The 23,478-nt window shown below is 41.8% G+C and overlaps 1 protein-coding gene across 1 annotated transcript; it reads left to right on the forward strand.

Moving 5' to 3' along the window:
- LOC129833316 (permeability factor 2-like) lies at positions 1–7,383 on the forward strand. Its single transcript, XM_055897821.1, has 4 exons — positions 1–5,846; positions 6,168–6,300; positions 6,548–6,634; positions 6,931–7,383. The coding sequence occupies exons 1-4, from the start codon at positions 5,783–5,785 to the stop codon at positions 6,938–6,940; spliced, it is 294 nt and encodes a 97-aa protein (XP_055753796.1). The 5' UTR covers positions 1–5,782; the 3' UTR covers positions 6,941–7,383.
- Positions 7,384–23,478: the final 16,095 nt, after the last annotated feature.

The raw sequence follows: 23,478 nt of genomic DNA on the forward strand, positions 1-23,478 counted from the left end.
AGAGGGGAATGAGTCAGTGGTCTGGCAGAGAGCCAGGTCCTGGTCACGTGCATTCCACATGATATCGACTTGCGTTCCATTACCTCTATAGACACAAAGGAATTCTCCGGTTGGAACGTTATTGAATATTTATGATAACATCCTAAAGATTGATTCTATACTTAGGTTGAAATGTTTCTACGACCTGTAATATAACTTTTTTAAGTTTTCGTCCGACGTTCGCCTGGACCTGCACGAGCGTTTGGATATGTATGCTAAAGGTGCTAACAAAAGTAGCTACTTGGACATAAATAATGGACATTATCGAACAAAACAACGATTTATTGTGGAACTAGGATTCCTGGGAATGCATTCTGATGAAGATCATCAAAGGTAAGGGAATATTTATAATGTAATTTCGTATTTCTGTTGACTCCAACATGGCGGAGAAATTTTGTTTCTATCTGTGCGCCGTCTCAGATTATTGCATGGTTTGCTTTTTCCATAAAGTTTTTTTGAAATTTGACACAACGGTTGCATTAAGAACAAGTGTATCTTTAATTCTATGTAAAACATGTATCTTTCATCAAAGTTTATGATGAGTATTTCTGTTATTTGATGTGGCTCTCTGCAATTTCTCCAGATATTTTGGAGGCATTTCTGAACATGGTGCCAATGTAAACTGAGATTTTTGGATATAAATATGCACATTATCGAACAAAACATACATGTATTGTGTAACAGGATGTCCTATGAGTGTCATCTGATGAATATCAGCAAAGGTTAGTGATTAATTTTATCTCTTTCTGCTTTTTGTGACTCCTATCTTTGGCTGGGAAAATGGCTGTGTGTTTTTTGGACTTGGCGGTGATCTATCATAATCATATGTTGGGTTTTTGCTGTAAAGCATTTTTTTTTTTAAATCGGACACGATGGGTAGATTTAAAATATTTTTATCTTTCATTTGCTGTATTGGACTTGTTAATGTGTGAAAGTTACATATTTCTAAAAAATATTTTTGAATTTCCCGCGCTGCCTTTTCAGCGGAATGTTGTCGAGGGGTTCCGCTAGCGAAACGTGTGTCCTAGAAAGGTTAAACAATGTGTACACTGCCATTTTGCACTGAGCCTTGCTGTTGGAAAACCACATCAGTAGCTAGGTTTCAATCCAATTGGCTACAGATTTTCATGCAAATATTATAACATCCGCATAAAGAAAATATGCCAATTTTCCCATCAGTGGTGTGTTGCCACCAAACTGACTTGTGGATTAAAATCAGTGTGAGGTAGTGCACAAAAAATGTACTTTTTTGCTTACGTTTTCATGTACTTAATAAAAATCGAAAGTTCAATGTGTTTCTATTTGCATTTTCATTTTCTAGTTGCATTTTCAACTACTAATATTTTTGTAACAAAAACTGTTGTATTAAATAGAAAATGTTCCTACTCTGGTCTTGACACATGCACTCTAGCCAACAGCTCACAGTTACAGTGAGGGTAGTTTACATACACTAAGTTGACTGTGCCTTTAAACAGCTTGGAAAATTCCAGAAAATGATGTCATGGCTTTAGTTGCTTCTGATAAATAATGTCAATTAGCCTGAGTCAATTGGAGGTGTACATGTGGATGTATTTCAAGGCCTACCTTCAAACTCAGTGCCTCTTTGCTTGACATCATGGGAAAATCAAAATAAATCAGCCAATACCTCAGAAAAAATGTTATAGACCTCCACAAGTCTGTTTCATACTTGGGAGCAATTTCCAAATGCCTGAAGGTACCACGTTCATTTGTACAAACAATAGTACGCAAGTATAAACACCATTGGACCACACAGCCGTCATACCGCTCAGGAAGGAGACGCGTTCTGTCTTCTGGAAATGAACGTACTTTGGTGCGAAAAGTGGAAATCAATCCCAGAACAACAGCAAAGGATCTTGTGAAGATGCTGGAGGAAACAGGTACAAAATTATCTTTATCCACAGTAAAACGAGTCCTAATTTTACATAACCTGAAAGGCCGCTCAGCAAGGAAGAAGCCACTGCTCCAAAACCTCCATAAAAAGCCAGACTACGGTTTGCAACTGCACATGGGGACAAAGATCGTACTTTTTAGAGAAATGTCCTCTGGTCTGATGAAACAAAAATAGAACTGTTTGGCCATAATGACCATCGTTATGTTTGGAGGAAAAAGGGGGAGGCTTGCAAGCCGAAGACACCATCCCAACCGTGAAGCACGGGGATGGCAGCATCATGTTGTTGGGGTGCTTTGCTGCAGGAGGGACTGGTGCACTTCACAAAATAGATGGCATCATGATGCAGGAAAATGATGTGGATATATTGAAGCAACATCTCAAGACATCAGTTAGGATGTTAAAGCTTGGTCGCAAATGGGTCTTCCAAATGGACAATGACCCCAAGCATACTTCCAAAATTGTGGCAAAATGGCTTAAGGACGACAAAGTCAAGGTATTGGAGTGGCCATCACAAAGCCCTGACCTCAATCCCATAGAAAATGTGTGGGCAGAACTGAAAAAGTGTGTGCGAGCAAGGAGGCCTACAAACCTGACTCAGTTTCACCAGCTCTGTCAGGAGGAATGGGCCAAAATTCACCCAACTTATTGTGGGAAGCTTGTGGAAGGCTTCCCGAAACGTTTGACCCAAGTTAAACATTTTAAAGACAATGCTACCAAATCAAAGAATATTTGTCACGTGCGCCGAATACAACAGGTGTAGACCTTACAGTGAAATGCTTACTTACAGGCTATAACAAATAGTGCAAAAAAGGTATTAGGTGAACAATATGTTAACAATATAATACAAAAGGAGGCTAATTCGTAAATTTTCGATCCAAATATTTTTATAAAGATAAGCATTATATTGTTAGATTATAGGAGTAACTCTGGTAGGCCTGAAACAGACTTTCTCACCTCAAGTTCAACTGTCTGAGTCAGTTGGAGAGCCGGGTCGGGAGAGCTGCCTTCATATCATAGTCCTGCAGTAGCTAAAGTTTAATAATAACCACACCAAACCTTCACAAACATCCCTAAACTTTATTAGGATAATATAAAAAGTCAAGCCATTGTTTATAGGGAAAATATGAACAGAAGATTGAATGTAAACCAGGGAGAAAAAAAACACACAACCCTCCCCCCAGTAGATTTCGACCTGTCCCTATAGTGTCCGACTTTCGATTGTTGCAGATGCACCTTGCTGACTTCACTCCTTACCTTTTGTATACAGTTGGTTGCTTTTGCCTCACCACTTAAACGAGCCCTCTGTTATTAGTTACTGAGTTTTCCCAGTGAGGTCACTTTAAGGTCAGAAAAAACTCCCTTCCCTACTTATAGCACATGCATTGCAGCAAAATCGGTGAACTAATTTATATAAAATCACCCATCAATCTTAGTACAATTTTCAAATAAGACACACTTCCTCTCATAGATGGGGGCTGAATGGTCATTCATGGTGTGATGTCGTAGTTGTACAGGCCAGATGTTCATGCTCATTTCCCCCCCCCATGTGTTTAGTTCTCACGGCAAGCTGAGTCTCTGGCACCCTGCCTGTCTGGAGGAATGTAATTTCAGTTACTCAATGTTTACTTAAATTGTATTGTTTGTCACTTCCTGTTTTAGTGAATGTAATGTTTATTACAGAACATTGTATTTAAAGTGTGGACAGAGATTGTGATATAGACTGAGTATACCAAAGATTAGGAACCCCCCTTTGCCATCAGAACAGCCTCAATTCGTCGGGGGCATAGACTCTACAAGGTGTCAAAAGTGTTCCCCAGGGATACTGGCCCATGTTGACTCCAATGTTTTCCACAGTTGTTTCAAGTTGGCTGGATGTCCTTTGGGTGGTGGACCATTCTTGAAAACACACAGGAAACTTGAGTGTGAAAAACCCAGCAGTGTTGCAGTTCTTGACACAAACCGGTGTGCCTTGAATCTATAACCATACCCCGTTCAAAGGCATTTAAATATTTTGTCCTGCCCATTCACTCTCTGAATGGCACATCCATATCTCAATTATCTCAATGCTTAAAAAATCCTTCTCTAACCTGTCTCCTCCCCTTCATCTACACTGATTGAAGTGGATTTAACAAGTGACATCAATAAGGGATCATAGCTTTCACCTGGATTCACCTGGTCAATCTATGTCATGGAAAGAGCAGGTGTTCTTAATGTTTTCTATACTCGGTGTAAAGCATGCACAGAGATGATGATTTAAAGTGTTTAGGTAGACCTATTTCTGTAAATAAAACAGTCAGCTTTAGAGGCCCGGGTGGTGTAAAGTAGCCCTACTTGCAATAAAATGTAGTACTTTTAATAAAAGATTATTGAATTGAATTAAATTGGATTCAATTCAAGCCTGCTTTCCCCTACTATGTCTTTCATTGAAACTCCCCATCATACAGTAGGTGAACGAACATACAGTATATCATGCCCCTTTCAATGGTAGAATAAAATAAATAGGGTCTGTGGCCAGGCTGTCAGGGAAAACTACTGGCCCTCATATCATAGTTAGGTTCAGAAGTTTGATGATCTGTTGAGCCTAATCACTGGCGATGATGATTCTTTGTTGAAACGTTCCATCCTGTGTGACGAATGTCTTGTGACACAATACGCATATTTCAGCTGTTTTTCCACAGCTAGGTCGCCTTAGAAATGTTCCATTAGTCGATGTCAGTTAGGATTCTAATGTACTCATCTTAAATGTGTTAATACATAGTTGTCAATGAGCAATATAGCGCTGTGCACTTTACTCTGGTTAGTAAAGAAAACATCTGGTTAGTAAAGAAAACATCTAGTTAGTAAAGAAAACATCTAGTTAGTAAAGAAAACATCTAGTTAGTAAAGAAAACATCTGGTTAGTAAAGAAAACATCTGGTTAGTAAAGAAAACATCTGGTTAGTAAAGAAAACATCTGGTTAGTAAAGAAAACATCTGGTTAGTAAAGAAAACATCTGGTTAGTAAAGAAAACATCTGGTTAGTAAAGAAAACATCTAGTTAGTAAAGAAATCATCTGGTTAGTAAAGAAAACATCTGGTTAGTAAAGAAAACATCTGGTTAGTAAAGAAAACATCTGGTTAGTAAAGAATCATAAATGCATTCAAAACTCAAGCATTTCATAAAATTTCATGACACTTTCATTTGGCATTTTTCCATCTGTATGATGTGCCAGAGGTTTTTCCATGAGAAAGCTGTTGATAAATCAAAATCAAATCAAATTTAATTTGTCACATGCGCCGAATACAACAGGTGTAGTAATGCTTACTTACAAGCGCTTAACCAACAGTGCAGTTTTAAGAAAATAGTTAAGAAAATATTTACTAAATATTTACTAAATAAACTAAAGTTAAAAATAAAATCTATAAAAAGTAACACAATAAAAGAACAATAATGAGGTTATATGCAGGAGGTACCGGTATCAAGTCAATGTGTCTTGCTGTCACTCATGAGTTAAAGGGAGAAATTCCCTACCTCAATCAGCGCTCAGTCAGCCAAATCCCAGATTTCACAATCTTACAGAGAATTTCCCTACCACAATCAAACATGCCACAATGACTCACTTCCAGAACTCGGCTTTAAAACAGCTCTCTCCCCACAGTGGCAGACAAAGCAGCTCTCTTCTCATAGCGGCAGATTCAAACTCGCCACAGACAGAGAAGGAAGAAGAGAAAGAAAGAGAACTCGCAACCGGACTGACAATAAGAGAAAGATATAACAATACCTGTTACCAGCTAGATAACACCATTAGACTTTGTTAGAGGATTTCTAGTAGGATCATCTGTAACTCCAAGATGAGCATCAGAATGTCAGCCAGCCTTGTTGTTGTGCTCCTGGCCCTCCTGACCATTACTGATGGTGAGTTTATATTATTACCTACATCACTCTGACTCAATGCATTGACACCAATGGACATGGTTATGAGCAGTAGGATTACTATTTACCTTTATATACTGTATCTTATTGTACTTACAAATAAATCTCCATCTCTCTCTATATATATATGAAATATATACTGTATATATGCCATTCAACACACACTTTTATCCAGAGCAACTTAGTCATGCTTGGATGATTCTCTCTCTCTCCCTCTCTCTAACTAATCAAGTGTGTTTGTCATCACGGTGGATACCTGTGTATTCTTTCTACCCCTGACCCTTGACCTCTTACCTCTAACAGGGATGAGTCTGAGAGGCGTTGGGGCTGACCTGCGATGTCGCTGCATTGAGACGGAAAGCAGACGAATTGGTAGACTCATTAAGAAGGTGGAGATGTTCCCTCCCAGCTCGCACTGCAGAGACACTGAGATCATGTGAGTCCTGCTGCTTCCTGATTATAGTCCTATTACACTGGCAAATGCTTACTGTAAAATATGGTTATTATATGATGTTGACATTAAATGTGGTTACTATATAACGTTAATTTCAAAAATATATAACTTCAATTAATCAGTTCTACTCCCTGACTACCATTCAATTTCACTAGCTAATGCTGACACTAAAATGTAGTTATTACCAGGTTTCATGATTGTCTGACTGTGCTGTGTGTCTGTCCTGCAGTGCCACTTTGAGCAAGAGTGGTCAGGAGATTTGTCTGGATGTCAGCGCTCCTTGGGTCAAGAGGGTCATTGAGAAGATGCTGGCCAAGTAAGTACTAGATAAACTTGTACAACCTAAGGATGTAAACCGACCGGGTAAAACAACACAGATAGAATGACTGTCTTTTAACAAAGAGTTTGATTGGACAAAATTACATCATAAATACAGCAGAGTATGACTTGCTTCACCTGACAGAAATATGTCTAGGTTCAAGTGGCATTTTCTTTCATCTTTTATTATCCTGAGCTTTGGGAATTTTCTTGTCTAGCTTCACAAAAAGTTGTGAATCAACTTCACATGGGCAATTATATTGTAATAACGTAATCTTTCATTTTCCTCAACAGCAACAAATGAAGAGGGGGAATCATTCCATGAATACTCTGGGATTCGGAACTGTTACAAGATACAAACCAAATAAGTATTTATAAGATTGATAGGCTGAATTCTATCATGTTCTATCCAGGTTGAAATACAAAACTAGATTTAGAGTGGCATGAGACTTTTAAATGAAGAGACAGTCGGTTTCTTATATACAACCAAGTACTATGTACTAAGCTTATATTTTATTTGTATTCATAAAGTGTTTTTCTTTCATTGTTATAATCAAATGAGGAGATTTACATGCATTCCGGTTGTATTGGAATGATTTCGTATGAATAACGTCACATCCTACTTGACCCCCAAACTAATGTATTCATGCAAACCTCAGTATATTTATTTATTTGTTTATTTATTTGCCTATTTATTCATATTAAACTGTTGGATCATGTTGAAACCTCCAATCTAATTCAATTACAATAAATGCGTGAAAAAAAAACTGTGAAATCGGTCTCTCGCTGTCTCTATTTCCTGTATATAACTATTACTCCACTTCTAGAATTCAATCACAGCTTTTTAAAACAGCTGGACTTAGACCAGCCTTATGACACTTTTGCCTGACGCAAGGGATGGTAGAGCATTGTAACAACACGACTAACAAGCAATCATTCAGTAAAAATAAGGACATCTCACAGTAAACCAAAAGTTGGATTTCCATTTGACAGGAAAAGGGTCATTCATTGTTGCCCGTTTGAGTCATGGATGAAGATTGTTTCTACACAGTGGCCAATGAGCTCGGCTTCGATACAAGTCACTTTAGAGCAGTGGTTCTCAGCTAATTTTGCCTGGGGACCCAAATTTGACAATGACAATTGAGTTGCGACCCAATATTATGGACTGTTGATTACATTTTGTAATGTTGTATTGCAGCTGCTTTCTTGGGCAGGTTTCACTTGCAAAATAGACTCAATTATGGTATTAAAGAAAGGCATTAAACAGCCATATTAACTGAGAAAACATGTAGTATAAATTCATGAGAATAAGCCATTTAATTAAGCGACCAGTTCAGGAGTGGGGTGTAATAAATTATCAGACTGTCACGACTTCGACCGAGGCAGGCTCTCCTTCCCGTTCGGGTGGCGCTCGGCGGTCGGCGTCACCGGCCTATTAGCTGCCACTGATCATTTTCTCCCCCTCCCTATGTGTTTATTGGGTGCACCTGTTTTGTATGAGGGTGTAATTAGTTGGGCTTATTAGTCAGCCGGCCCGCACGTTTCTTTGTGCGGGATTGTTGGTTAGTAAGAGTGGTGTTTGTTTCGTTCTTCGTGTTATCTGGACTGTGTTCGTTTCCCCCGCGTCTGGGGTTGTTTGAGGAGTACACCCAGTGTGTTAGTAGGGTGGCCTGGTTTCTCCGTGTTCATTAAAGAACAGTTGTTATTGCATCTGCTGTTTCCCTGCGCTTGACTACGCACTCCGACACCCAGGCCTTACACAGACCCACAACACATCAAATCCAGCCCAATAATGTTAATGAACTGTAACACATACCAATGTTTAAAATAGTTTTTTTTCTATCATTAGGAATTCTCAATCATCAATTACCATGTGAATAGTTACACAACTTAGAAAATATTTTTTTTAAAGTGTACGTTTTCAACCAGTTCAATGAAATGTTATATGAATGTCAGAATTAATTAACAATAATAATTAACATAGTGAACAATAACTCATTAACCTGTTTATGTATTGTGTGTGTGCGTGCGTGCACATGTGTGCGTGGCCTGTCAGTGTGAAGCTGGGGGTGTTCCTTTAGTTTGATAAGTTCATTGAATTCTGGGGTGATGGTTGACAGGGCAACTCGGAGGTCATGCTGGCAGTCCAATTTGTTTCTACTTTTAGTTTTCAGCACGGCCATAGCAGAGAAGTCACTTTCACACAGATAGGTAGTGCTGAACGGTAGCATGATTCATGACAGGCGAGAGCAGGATACTATGCCATTACGATGCACCAGAACTGTGGCAGTGTCATTTCCGGGAACTTCATGCTCAGTCCGCGATCAAATGACAGCTCAAACAGCAGATCCTTTTCGTTGCTTGGCAACATGAGGCTTCCCATCTCCACTCGAGATGTTCGGGTGTTCGGTGTTCGGTGTCCAGTCGTCTAGTCTCCTGTTCTCCTCCGGGAAGTAGTCGCTCTCCTCCGGGAAGTAGTCACAAAACTTTCCCTGCAGGTTGACAAGATGCTGTTTAACAGGGGTTTTCAGTGTGTCGTGGAGCACTATGCTGATCAGATTCTGAATCTCGAAATCAGCATTGGGAAACATGTCAAACCTCCTGTTCGAAACATGATATGACCAAACAGTAAGCTTAATCTTGAAGGAATCCACTTTGTCCCTCTGTTCAAATTGATTGTGCCCCCTCCCTTGCATTGACACATTGAGAAAATTCAGATGATCAAAAATATCTGCCAGGTAGGCAACCTGTGCAAGCCATTCTTCACAATCAAAATGTTCGAAGCTCATAAAAGCAACCCAAAAGTTTACCCTGGAAAGCCAGTGGACCTCTGCATGATATAGCACCTGCTGGTGCTCCCTCCCCATATCCCTGCAGAAGGCCTGGAAACACCTGTTTTTCATGGAACTCTTTTGATATAGTTGATACACTTGATCACATTCTGGAGAGTGGCGTGATGCTCAGGCACGATGTCCTTCACTACCAAAGCCTCCCAGTGTAGGAAGCAGTGGTTCCACGTCGCACTCGGTGCTCTCTCCAGGATCAGCTTTACTAATCCGTTGTGCTTTCCCGTCATGGCAGCTGCCACATCAGTGGTCACACCCATCCCAGGCCAGTCCCACTGAGCCCAGGTGCATATCCATTGTGCTAAAGACAGCCTCTGCGGTGGTGGTGGGAAAATCAGCACTGAAGAGGAACTGCTCCTCAAAGTTATTATCCCAGACGTGTCTGACAGACTATTAGAATTGCATTGTTAGCCACATCTGTGGATTCATCAAGCTGCAGTGCATAATGGCCATTTGCAGTGTTGCACTATGATGTCTGACACGATATGTCCTCAGACATGTCCTGGATTCTCCTCCTCATGGTGTCATTGGATAGGGGTATGGTTTTAAGTTTGTTGGCGGCAGACTATCCCATGATTTCAGTGCACATAACAATCGCAGCAGGGAGCATGAGATCCTCTGTGCTGGTTGGGCTTTTTTGCACTTACCAATATGCTGGGCCACAAGGTGCCTTTTCTTGTACTGTGCATACCTTGTTCAATTCATCTTGTGAGGCCTCCAGATATTGACATTTCTTTAAGAAAAGTCAACTGTCTATCTTCATGGCTTGGATGCTTGGTGCCCAGATGCCTTTTCATTTAGGAAGGTTTCATGGTCTCATTAGCTAACAGCTCATTGCATAGGACCCACTTCGGTCTACACCACTGGAGGCTCCTCAGAGGAGGAAGGGGAGGACCACCCTCCTCAGTGAAATTTCATAAAAATACTATTAGTGAAACATTAAAAAAGTAATCCTTTTTGAATAAAACTAAACCAAATAATTTATTAAAATACACTGTTTTGCAATGGTTTGTGTGCGGTTGCTCGGCCATGGAAACCCATTTTATGAAGCTCCCAACGAACAGTTATTGTGCTGAAGTTGCTTCTAGAGGAAATTTGGAACTCAGTAGTGAGCGTTGCAACAGAGGACAGACAATTTTTACGAAATTTGATGAACTGACTTCTTGGAAAGGTGGAATCCTATGACGGTGCCACGTTGAAAGTCACTGAGCTATTCAGTAAGGCCATTTTAATGCAAATGTTTGTTTATGGAGATTGCATGGCTGTGTGCTCGATTTGATACACCTGTCAGCAACGGGCGAAGGGCTGTTCACATACTTTTGTATATATAGTGTATGATCAGGGCCGGCCCTAGCCTTTAATGTTTTAAAGTTAATTTCCTGCAATTCTATACATTATGCCATTGAGTAGAGAGGAAATATTGCCATTTTAAAGCAAGTTTTCTGCAATTCTACACATTTTTACCATGTGTCAGAGACAACATTTAGCCATTGTATAACTCATTTCATGCAATTCGGGCTAGGACCAGCCCTGCTCCCACAGCTCACTAACAGCATCACAACAAAACACACATATGCTTTTGTTGAACTAAATACTTATTTCCCTCTCACACTATCGGTTCCTCAATGTGGTCTAATCCCGCCCCTCCGTTGTCTACTGCCCACCCTTTTCCCGTCGTAAACCCCGTCTCACAATTCAACGCAGGCCCTGGTGTTGTATCACTTCATGATTTTGCCCCATAGAACATCCGATGAAGGGAGTAGGCTAAAGGAACAGTGTTATTTTTGAGTTTGCGCAATTTCACTCAAGAATGGAGAAGCTTGACTAATTATATGACACGTGCATTTGTTTATGTCTGATTTCGAGACTTGACAAATACAAAATATGAGATACTTATGAAATTAAATGTTTAGCCTGATGTTTTATTATTAAAAAGTGGAACATGAATTGTCCTGAAGTTGATGGGTTTACTGATCCCCTCACCACTCAATTCAAGGGACTTTATTGGGTAGGCCGTCATTGTAAATCATAATTTGTTCTTAACTGACTTGCCTAGTTAAATAAAAGGTAAAAAAAAAATTGCCAAAGCACCACTCTGTAAGTCATCCTCGGATTTTCGTTAGCAACACGTGACAACAGAGGGCACTCCGAGCGAGTTGGTAGCAGTGTTGCCAACTTTAGCGAGTATTCAGACCCCTCTAGCGACACATTTTCAAAAAAGCGACTAGCGACAAATCTAGCGACTTTTTCTGGTTTTATTGGAGACTGACTTGAAAGCACGTATCGTTCTTACTCTTCTCAATGAGCAGCGGGTGCTGCCGTGGGCCCCACCCCGTTCCAAAGCACTCACAGGCGGCGCAGTCGTCGCGCAGCAGTCCCTCCCAGCTTTCCTCAACAGCAACAAATGAAGAGGGGGAATCATTCCATGAATACTCTGTGATTCTGAACTGTTACAAGATACAAACCAAATAAGTATTTATAAGATTGATAGGCTGAATTCTATCATGTTCTATCCAGGTTGAAATACAAAACTAGATTTAGAGTGGCATGAGACTTTTAAATGAAGAGACAGTCGGTTTCTTATATACAACGAAGTACTATGTACTAAGCTTATATTTTCTTTTTATTTATAAATAGTTTTTCTTTCATTGAGATTTACATGCATTCCAGTTGTATTGGAATGATTTCGTAATGAACAACATCACATCCTACTTGACCCTCAAATGTATTTATACAAACCTCAGTATATTTATTGATATACACTGCTCAAAAAAATAAAGGGAACACTTAAACAACACAATGTAACTCCAAGTCAATCACACTTCTGTGAAATCAAACTGTCCACTTAGGAAGCAACACTGATTGACAATAAATTTCACATGCTGTTGTGCAAATGGAAAAGACAAAAGGTGGAAATTATAGGCAATTAGCAAGACACCCCCAATAAAGGAGTGGTTCTGCAGGTAGTGACCACAGACCACTTCTCAGTTCCTATGCTTCCTGGCTGATGTTTTGGTCACTTTTGAATGCTGGCGGTGCTTTCACTCTAGTGGTAGCATGAGATGGAGTCTACAACCCACACAAGTGGCTCAGGTAGTGCAGCTCATCCAGGATGGCACATCAATGCGAGCTGTGGCAAGAAGGTTTGCTGTGTCTGTCAGCGTAGTGTCCAGAGCATGGAGGCGCTACCAGGGGACAGGCCAGTACATCAGGAGACGTGGAGGAGGCCGTAGGAGGGCAACAACCCAGCAGCAGGACCGCTACCTCCGCCTTTGTGCAAGGAGGAGCACTGCCAGAGCCCTGCAAAATGACCTCCAGCAGGCCACAAATGTGCATGTGTCAGCATATGGTCTCACAAGGGGTCTGAGGATCTCATCTCGGTACCTAATGGCAGTCAGGCTACCTCTGGCGAGCACATGGAGGGCTGTGCGGCCCCACAAAGAAATGCCACCCCACACCATGACTGACCCACCGCCAAACCGGTCATGCTGGAGGATGTTGCAGGCAGCAGAACATTCTCCACGGCGTCTCCAGACTCTGTCACGTCTGTCACATGTGATCATGTGCTCAGTGTGAACCTGCTTTCATCTGTGAAGAGCACAGGGCGCCAGTGGCGAATTTGCCAATCTTTGTGTTCTCTGGCAAATGCCAAACGTCCTGCACGGTGTTGGGCTGTAAGCACAACCCCCACCTGTGGACGTCGGGCCCTCATACCACCCTCATGGAGTCTGTTTCTGACCGTTTGAGCAGACACATGCACATTTGTGGCCTGCTGGAGGTCATTTTGCAGGGCGCTGGCAGTGCTCCTCCTTGCACAAAGGCGGAGGTCCGGTCCTGCTGCTGGGTTGTTGCCCTCCTACGGCCTCCTCCACGTCTCCTGATGTACTGGCCTGTCTCCTGGTAGCGCCTCCATGCTCTGGACACTACGCTGACCGACACAGCAAACCTTCTTGCCACAGCTCGCATTGATGTGCCATCCTGGATGAGCTGCACTACCTGAGCCACTTGTGTGGGTTGTAGACTCCATCTCATGCTACTACTAGAGTGAAAGCACCGCCAGCATTCAAAAGTGACCAAAACATCAGCTAGGAAGCATAGGAACTGAGAAGTGGTCTGTGGTCACCACCTGCAGAACCACTCCTTTATTGGGGGTGTCTTGCTAATTGCCTATAATTTCCACCTTTTGTCTATTCCATTTGCACAACAGCATGTGAAATTTATTGTCAATCAGTGTTGCTTCCTAAATGGACAGTTTGATTTCACAGAAGTGTGATTGACTTGGAGTTACATTGTGTTGTTTAAGTGTTCCCTTTATTTTTTTGAGCAGTGTATTTATTTGCCTATTTATTCATATTAAACTGTTGGATCATGCTGAAACTTCCAATCTAATTCAATTACAATAAATGCGTAAAAAAAACCTCTGAAGTCTGTCTCTCGCTGTCTCTATTTTCTTTATATAACCATTACTCCACTTCTAAAACGCAATCACAGCTTTTTACAACAGCTGGACTTAGACAAGCCTTATGACACTTTTGCCTGACGCAAGGGAGGGTAGAGCATTGTAACAACAATACTAACAAGCAATCATTTAGTAAAAATCAGGACATCTCATCACAGTAAACCAAAAGTTGGATTTCCATTTGACAGGAAAAGGGTCATTCATTGTTGCCTGTTCTACACAGTGGCCAATGAGCTTGGTTTGGATACAAGTCATTTTAGACTACCCCCATTCCAGAATGGATGATTGTGCTTTCATTTGATGTAATTTGAGAAGATTCAGAACTCATCAACAAAAATATTTTGCTAGATGAAACTTCGCTAACAGACTAATTGATGCAACATATAAAAGTGCTCACATTTTTAAATATCTGGCAGTGGAGCTTGGTGCTCTTTTGGTCATTACATGATCATAAGGTACATGTGTTTTAAATTCATTATCAACCACTATGTGATCTACATCTCATGGCTTCAAGTTCATTTGCTATACTTCAATGCTGTACTGGCAACAGAAGAGACGCACAACTGACAAGGTGAAGACATTGTAGACTCCAGGTGAAGACGATGTAGACTCCATGGTGAAGACGGTGTAGACTCCAGGTGGAGACGGTGTAGACTCCAGGTGAAGACGGTGTAGACTCCAGGTGAAGACGGTGTAGACTCCAGGTGAAGACGGTGTAGACTCCAGGTGAAGACGGTGTAGACTCCAGGTGAAGACGGTGTAGACTCCAGGTGAAGACGGTGTAGACTCCAGGTGAAGACGGTGTAGACTCCAGGTGAAGACGGTGTAGACTCCAGGTGAAGACGGTGTAGACTCCAGGTGAAGACATTGTAGACTCCAGGTGAAGACGGTGTAGACTCCAGGTGAAGACGGTGTAGATACACAGATTTTCTACTATAAGTGTTTTTGAACCAGCTGCAATATACAACTTCAAGGAACTTAAAGTTCCCAGGACCTTTAGTATCCTAATGTAACTGATTTGAGTTTGCTAAACTCACTCCTCAGAGTTAATTTTTTTATTTTTTTGGTGGCATAGCTGGTTAAAGGTGTTTCAAGAGGGTGGTGATGTGCGTTTGCAAGACAGAGGACAGGAAATCTAGTCTCAGTGCGAGCTGGTGAGCCAAGAAGCTATGCTGTTGAAGCAGCAGCGTGTGGCCGGGTACACTAACAGGACTTACCTTGCGCGATTCGTGTGGACACATTTGTATTAGTCCAACTTGTAATTCTCTTGTCAACTTGCTAAGCACAGTATGAATCTATGGAGAAATTTGGTCTAGCTCAGGGAGGAGGAGTACAGTACACTCCTATTCATAAAATAATTTTGAAAGTTAAGACGAAGAAAATGTACAGTAAACCTGGCTAGGCATTTACCCTAATACCATGCTATCCACTCACCTAAGAAGTTTATGTGCCACAAGGAGCTTCCATGAGCAATCAAGATAACATGGCACTTCCTTTTTCACCCTAACTCAGCTCTCTTTAATCCTCACTTAATTCTCGCTTTGATCCTCACCGATCTCTTTGGGTCTCAGCCTCTCTCTTCCCTAAACTTAGTGGTGTGCAGGCACGTGTCCGTCCACATAGAAGTTGCGTGTGACCTTGGGCAGGGTGACCCCGATGCCATCCAGCTTTGGGGTCAGGATGATCTGGCAGCGCAGACGAGTTCTCCTGGAGCAGAGGGGCCATATCCAACATGTCATCCTCCCCGTGGCAAGCAGACATTTGATACAACTGTATGACAATCATGAACTTGTGTCAAAAATTAAATGTATATCTTTCCAGAATGTAATAATTACATTGCATTTGGAAAGTATTCCGACTGTTTCACTTTTTCCATATTTTGTTATGCTACAGCCTCATTCTAAAATTGATTCAATATTTTTTTTCTTCTCATCAATCTACACACAATACCACAACGACAAAGCCAAAACTGTTTTTTAGATTTTTTTGCTAATTTATTACAAATAAAAACAGAATTGTTAACCTTATTTTCATAAGTATTAAGACCTTTTGCTGTGAGACTCGAAATTGAGCTCAGGTGCAACATCTTTCCATTTATCATCCTTAAGATGTTTATACAACTTGATTGGAGTCCACATGTGGTAAATTCAATTGATTGAACATCATTTGGAAAAGTACACACCTGTCTATATAAGGTCCCACAATTGACAGTGCATGTCAGAGCAAAAGCCAAGCCATGCGGTCGAAGGAATTGTCCGTAGAGCTCCGAGATAGGATTGTGTCGAGGCACAGATCTGGGGAAGGGTACCAAAACATTTCTGCAGCATTGATGGGCCCAAGAACACAGTGGCCTCCATCATTCTAAAATGTAAAGAAGTTTGGAACCATCAAGAATATTCCTAGAGCTAGCTAGCTGGGCAAACTGAGAAATCGAGGGATCAGGGAGGTGACCAAGAACCCAATGGTCACTCTGACAGAGCTCCAGAGTTCCTCTGTGGAAATGGGAGAATCTTCCAGAAGGATAACCATCTCTGCAGCACTCTACCAATCAGGCCTTTATGGTAGAGTGGCCAGACGGAAGCCACTCCTCAGTAAAAGGTATGTGACAACCCGCTTGGAGTTTGCCAAAAGGCACCTAAAGAACTCTCAGACCATGAGAAACAAGATTCTTTGGTCTGCTGAAACCAAGATAGAACTCTTTGGCCTGAATGCCAAGCGGCACGTCTGGAAGAAACCAGGCACCGCTGGGGTTGTTTGTCAGCGGCAGGGACTGGGAGACTAGTCAGGATTGAGGAAAAGATGAACGGAGCAAAGTACAGAGAGATCCTTGATGAAGACCTGCTCGAGAGTGCTCAGGACCTCAGACTGGGCCTAAGGTTCACCTTCCAACAGGACAACAATCGTAAGCACACAGTCAAGACAAAACATGAGTGGCTTCGGGACAAGTCTCTGAATGTCCTTGAGTGGCCCAGCCAGAGCCCAGACTTTAACCTGATCGAACATCTCTGGAGAGACCTGAAAATAGCTGTGCAGCGATGCTCCCCATCCAACCTGACAGAGCTTGAGAGGATCTGCAGAGAAGAATGGGAGAAGCTCCCCAAAAACATGTGTGCCAAGCTTGTAGCATCATACCCAAGAAGACTTGAGGCTAATCGCTGCCAAAGGTTTTTCAACAAAGTACTGAGTAAAGGGTCTGAATATACTTTTATACATTTGCAAACATTTCTAAAAACCTGTTTTTGCTTTGTCATTATTTTGTGTTGTGTGTAGATTGAAAAAACGATTTAATCAATGTTAGAATAAGGCTGTAATGTAACAAAATGTGGAAAAAGTGAAGGGGTCTGAGTACTTTCCGAATGCAGTGTACATGTTATTTAATGCTTTCATGGTATGGTGTCATTATAAACAGGGATTTTTAAGAGTGCATTACATTGCACTTGTACTGCATCAGACATGTGTGTGTCCTGTACTGGATTATTCAGCAAGAGTGTGGGGTGCTAAGATGTATTTTTAAAATGAAGATGTCCATAACAGAGCACTATGTTACGTTTCAGGTGTCCACAAGTTTGCAACTTGCAATAACTGGGAACATGGTCTGGGAACCCTGTGAGGTGAGATGGAAGGGATGTATGGTGAGACTTTGGAATAGTCTGTTGGATATGCCAACTGCTAGAATTGCTAGTAAAGTTGTTCAATGGGATCTATCCATAGCGGGAGCCTGGGCTTCTGAAATGTCTGACCTTTTCCAACAGTCTGACTGTGAACATCTGTACGAAATCCAAATTAAGGGAGACATAGATATGATTAAAATACAATTGTTGATGCAATAGGAAAAAAAAATTAGTAGAGGAGATTAATCATAAACCCAAATTGAGAATATTTTGTTTGAGTAAGGGTGAATTCGTGTGTGAGAGATATATTATGTATAACTTACCTAACAGCAAGAGATCGCTATGTGCACAGCTAAGATCGGGGATTTTGCCTCTGCGAATTGAAACAGGTCGGTATTGTGGTGAAATGGAAGAGGAAAGACGATGTAACTATTGTGACCTCGAAGAAATAGAAAATGAAACTCATTTTATCATATATTGCCCTTTCTACCACGATATACGCTTGCTCTTATTCCAGAAAGCACACCATATAGATCCTGGCATTATGTGGCTGAGCAATGAGGAGAAACTGAAATGTTTTTTTGTCCATTGTGTATTTCTGTTTGTGGAATATTTAGATAAAGCCTGGAATAAAAGAAAAAGGGCTACCTGTAATTAAATTGTAATAATGTTTAGCTTCTATGTGGTAAATGGCACATGTGTGTATATAGATTGTGTATAGGCTTGTCTCTCATATGAATCTTCTCTTTGTGCCAGACTGGGTTCAAATGCCTACTGTTTATGTTTTCTGTAAATGGTATGTATGTATGTATGTATGTATGTATGTATGTATGTATGTATGTATGTATGTATGTATGTATGTATGTATGTATGTATGTATGTATGTATGTATTTATGTAAGTATGTATGTATGTATGTATGTATGTATGTATGTATGTATGTATGTATGTATGTACAGTTGAAGTCAGAAGTTTACATACACTTAGGTTGGAGTCATTAAAACTTGTTTTTCAACCACTCCTCTCCAAAAAAACGTCATTCAATCATTCATGTACCTTACCGCCCTTAGATAAGACAGTAGACCTGTAGTTTTTAATTGTTCCTCACCTCTCCCCAGTTTGGGGCTGCTTGTCGACGTAGCCTTCATTTACATACACATGGCATGTAGAAAAGGCCAACGAAGCCTCATATGCACCTGAGTATAAACACAGTACCAGATGGTAACAGAACAGATCACAAATAGACTATGAAATGCAGGCACTGTTGTCTTTCCAAGCAGTATTCTAAGACAGAAAGACAATACATTTCAACTTCTTGAGGAACCCATGTCTTTGATCATGGACATGAATGTGGGATGGATAGAGGATGTTGTCCTCCACATGAGCCTTCACTGGGATTCTCTGTCCTGAGTGGGCTATGTAAGCAACTTTAACTCTGCAGACACAAGTGACAGAGAGCAAAACAATTGGACTACAAGAAAATTATGATACTTTTGTAGGCAAAACAAATATTTCAATAAATGTAAAAAAGATAAGCAGATGGTGGCACTCCCAAACAGAAGGCCTATTTCAGTTACTTTTAACATACACATATAAAATAGGCTAAACATATGTGGCACAATTCCAAAGACATTCCTTCATTTCAACACCTGGTTATAAAGACTGTAATAGACTATTTGTACAAATGTTTCAAATTATACAAACTGAAGTATTACAGTTTATCCTATGGTAGTTTCAATGAGCAGCAATAGCCCAAAGGCTGGCAGATGTCAATATTGAGTCATGTCATTTTACCATCCAAAGGCTTTGTATGCAGCCGGCTATACAGATGCTCGTATCCCCGTGGACTGGTTCATACATAAAACATTCTCCATTCAACCTGCAAATAAGGTTTTCACTAGTACCACAGTCACAAAGACAAAATGTCTATATCGTAAAAATTTATGAAAAATGTCTGCTTTTTAAAATTTAAGGTTAGGGTTAGGTTAGCAGCGAGTTTTGATTAGGGTTAGGTTGAAATCAGATTTTAAGAAGATAAATTGTAGAATTACATGGGGTTTATGACTTTGTGGCCATGGTAACTAGTGACAACCATGCTAGAAGTGGCTAATGCCTAGGAATGCTAGTCCCGGGTGTTGAGTAATGCGTTCAGCCAATCAGGTTGCAGCAGTCTGTTGTTTACGCCTGGCAAACCTAACAAATCAGGTGTAAAAGAAAACGCCTGAGCGGAGTTCCCACATCCGGTTTTCAGAGGGAAAAAAAGCTACACTACATGACCAAAAGTATGTGGATACCTGCTCGTCGAACATCTCATTCCAAAATCATGGGAATTAATATGGAGTTGGTCCCCCCTTTGCTTCTATAACAGCCTCCACTCTTCTGGGAAGGTTTTCCACTAGATGTTGGAACATTGCTGGGGGGACTTGCTTCGATTCAGCCACAAGAGCATTCGACAAACATTTCTGTATGGACTTTTTTCACTGGGGCATTGTCATGCTGAAACAGGAAAGGGGGTTCCCCAAACTGTTGCCACAAGGTTGGAAGCACAGAATTGTCTAGAATGTCATTGCATGCTGTAGCGTTAAGATTTCCCTTCACTGGAACTAAGGGGCCTAGCTCGAACCATGAAAAACAGCCCCAGACCGTTATTCCTCTTCCACCAAACTTTACAGCTGACACTATGCATTCGGGCTGGTAGCGTTCTCCTGTCATCCGCCAAATTCGTCCGTCGGATTGCCAGATGGTGAAGCATGATTCAACACTCCAGAGAACGTGTTTCCACTGCTCCAGAGTCCAATGGCGGTGAGCTTTACACCACTCCAGCCAACGCTTGGCATTGCGCGTGTTGATCTTAGGCTTGTGTATGGCTGCTCAGCCATGGAAACCCATTTCATGAAGCTCCCAACGATGTGCTGACATTGCATACTTTTGTATATATAGTGTAGGTTGAATTATCTGTATCCCTGAAAACTGGATGCATTCGGTTGTTGGCAATTCCTCTAAGGGTGACCCCTGGCTCTACACGGAGCACAACATCAGGAAGTAGCATTAGCCTAGCATTATGGTGGTGGAAAACGGCGTTTCCTAAAGAAAGAACGCATATTTTCCCAGTTTTTTTCCGCCTTCTTGTCATTAAATCGAGTTACAGAGGAAATCGACACCTTTACAACCTGAACGGAGAATGTATTATGTACAAACCAGTCCACGGGGGATACGAGTTTATAACTAGCTGCACATAACGCCTTTGGACAGTAAGATGAAACAACTCGGCATGCACTCAGAACTTACTTTCAAGGAATTTTGATCCTTCTAACATTAGACTGGAGAGGCTTGGGAATTCCCCAGGACAGCAAGCGTTGGTGGAGGAAGTGCAATGATGCGAAGGTGTAAAAATTGTGTTGTTAAGATCAGAGATTTGTCTCCTGAGTATACATCTTTGTTCGAGGTGTACATGCCTACGTCTCCTGATTACAAACCAATATGTCTTATGGGTATTCATGCTCTCTTGAGAACCTTGATGATCTTGAAATGGAGTCAGATGGCAGTGGTGAAGGCTCTGAGGTTGAGCCAGTCCAGGATGAAGTAGGCCTACCTGCGGTGACAGGTGTAGTGGAGACTTCCAACGTTTGCCCTGAGAATTCTACCAGAGATGAGTTTGGACAGGTAGGAGTGAGCCTTTTGGAAAGAGTGGATTCTTGCTTCTTGGCCAACCTATACATTGTGTCGGGCTGGGTAAAGGACAAACTGGGAATGGATGCATGTGAAAGTTTCCAGAAGTGGAATTGTTTCGATTTGTTGTGTATCCGCCACCCAGAGTAAGCACACGCTTTGAGTCACGTGGCTCGGGGCTCAAACTGTGGTGTGCTTTGCTCTCTGGAGCCGCTAAAAGGGGTGATCAGTGGGGTAGCATTGAGTGTAAAAGGGGTGATCAGTTGGGTAGCGTTGAGTGTAAAAGGGGTGATCAGTGGGGTAGCGTTGAGTGTAAAAGGGGTGATCAGTGGGGTAGCATTGAGTGTAAAAGGGGTGATCAGTGGGGTAGCGTTGAGTGTAAAAGGGGTGATCAGTGGGGTAGCGTTGAGTGTAAAAGGGGTGATCAGTGGGGTAGCATTGAGTGTAAAAGGGGTGATCAGTTGGGTAGCGTTGAGTGTAAAAGGGGTGATCAGTGGGGTAGTGTTGAGTGTAAAAGGGGTGATCAGTGGGGTAGCGTTGAGTGTAAAAGGGGTGATCAGTGGGGTAGCATTGAGTGTAAAAGGGGTGATCAGTTGGGTAGCGTTGAGTGTAAAAGGGGTGATCAGTGGGGTAGCGTTGAGTGTAAAAGGGGTGATCAGTGGGGTAGCGTTGAGTGTAAAAGGGGTGATCAGTGGGGTAGCATTGAGTGTAAAAGGGGTGATCAGTTGGGTAGCGTTGAGTGTAAAAGGGGTGATCAGTGGGGTAGCGTTGAGTGTAAAAGGGGTGATCAGTGGGGTAGCATTGAGTGTAAAAGGGGTGATCAGTGGGGTAGTGTTGAGTGTAAAAGGGGTGATCAGTGGGGTAGCGTTGAGTGTAAAAGGGGTGATCAGTTGGGTAGCGTTGAGTGTAAAAGGGGTGATCAGTGGGGTAGTGTTGAGTGTAAAAGGGGTGATCTGTTGGGTAGCGTTGAGTGTAAAAGGGGTGATCAGTGGGGTAGTGTTGAGTGTAAAAGGGGTGATCAGTGGGGTAGTGTTGAGCGTAAAAGGGGTGATCAGTGGGGTAGTGTTGAGTGTAAAAGGGGGGATCAGTGGGGTAGTGTTGAGTGTAAAAGGGGTGATCAGTGGGGTAGTGTTGAGTGTAAAAGGGATGATCAGTCAGGTAGTGTTGACCTATGTTCCAAACTCACTCTGTGCCTTTGGCGCCAAGGATTCGGCCACGTTGCAGCAGTTTGTAAAAGGGAGATCCCATAATGTGAGAGGGCATAGTCAGAGGGAGAGTACAGTTGGGATAGAGAAAGCACTGTGTCAACTGTAGGGGTGTACAAAAGCTGAAGAACGAACGCACATCCAGGTACGCGCAACAGCACGTCTTCAACCTCAGTAGGCTGAAGAAATTTGGCTATGACCCTAAGACTCTCACAAACTTCTACAGATGGACCATTGAGAGCATCCTGTCGGGCTGTATCACAGCCTGGTACAGCAACTACACCGTCCTGTCCAGAGGGTGGTGCGGTCTGCCCAACTTATCACCGGGGGCACACTGCCTCCCCTCCAGGACATCTACAGCACCTGGTGTCACAGTAAGGCCAAGAAGATCATTAATGACCTCAGCCACCCAAGCCATGGCCTGTTCACCCTACTACTATCTAGAAGGTGGGGTCAGTATACTGTAGGTTCATCAAAGCTGGGACTGAGATACTGAAAAACAGCTTCTATCTTAAGGCCATCAGACTGTTAAATAGTCACCACTAGTCGGCATACACCCAGTACCCTGTCCTGAACTGTCACTGTCACTAGCCGGCTACCACCCGGTACTAATAGAGACAGCTGCCCTATGTACATAGTCATGGAACACTGGTCACTTTAATAATGTTTACATACTGTTTTACCCACTTCATATGTAAATACTGTATTCTAGTCAAGGCCTATCTCATTTAACTATTGGTTTACATATACTATCCATAATGTCTATACATCCCATCATATCTACATGTATATTTATAATCCGGACTCTGGCATTGCTCGTCCTAATATTTACGTATTTCTTAATTTGATTATTTTACTTTAGATTTTGTGTGTATTGTTTTGTATTGTCAGATATTACTTCACTGTTGAAGCTATGAACATAAGCACTTCGGTACACCCGCAATAACATCAGCTAAATATGTGTACGCAACCAATAAAAGAAGAAGAAAAAGAAGAATGAAACGATTCAATATCACCATCTGCCGGCATTTGGGTAGAGCAGACAGAAGTTGG

The sequence above is a fragment of the Salvelinus fontinalis genome, chromosome 34 (assembly GCF_029448725.1).
Source record: "Salvelinus fontinalis isolate EN_2023a chromosome 34, ASM2944872v1, whole genome shotgun sequence".
Taxonomy (NCBI): domain Eukaryota; kingdom Metazoa; phylum Chordata; class Actinopteri; order Salmoniformes; family Salmonidae; genus Salvelinus; species Salvelinus fontinalis.

Excerpts from the sequence above, each read along its gene's own strand:
- LOC129833316 (XM_055897821.1), top strand. The coding sequence starts at position 5,783 with ATGAGCATCAGAATGTCAGCCAGCCTTGTTGTTGTGCTCCTGGCCCTC. Across the intron at positions 5,847-6,167 it reads CCTCCTGACCATTACTGATG|GGATGAGTCTGAGAGGCGTT; the intron begins GTGAGTTTATAT and ends TACCTCTAACAG. Across the intron at positions 6,301-6,547 it reads TGCAGAGACACTGAGATCAT|TGCCACTTTGAGCAAGAGTG; the intron begins GTGAGTCCTGCT and ends TCTGTCCTGCAG.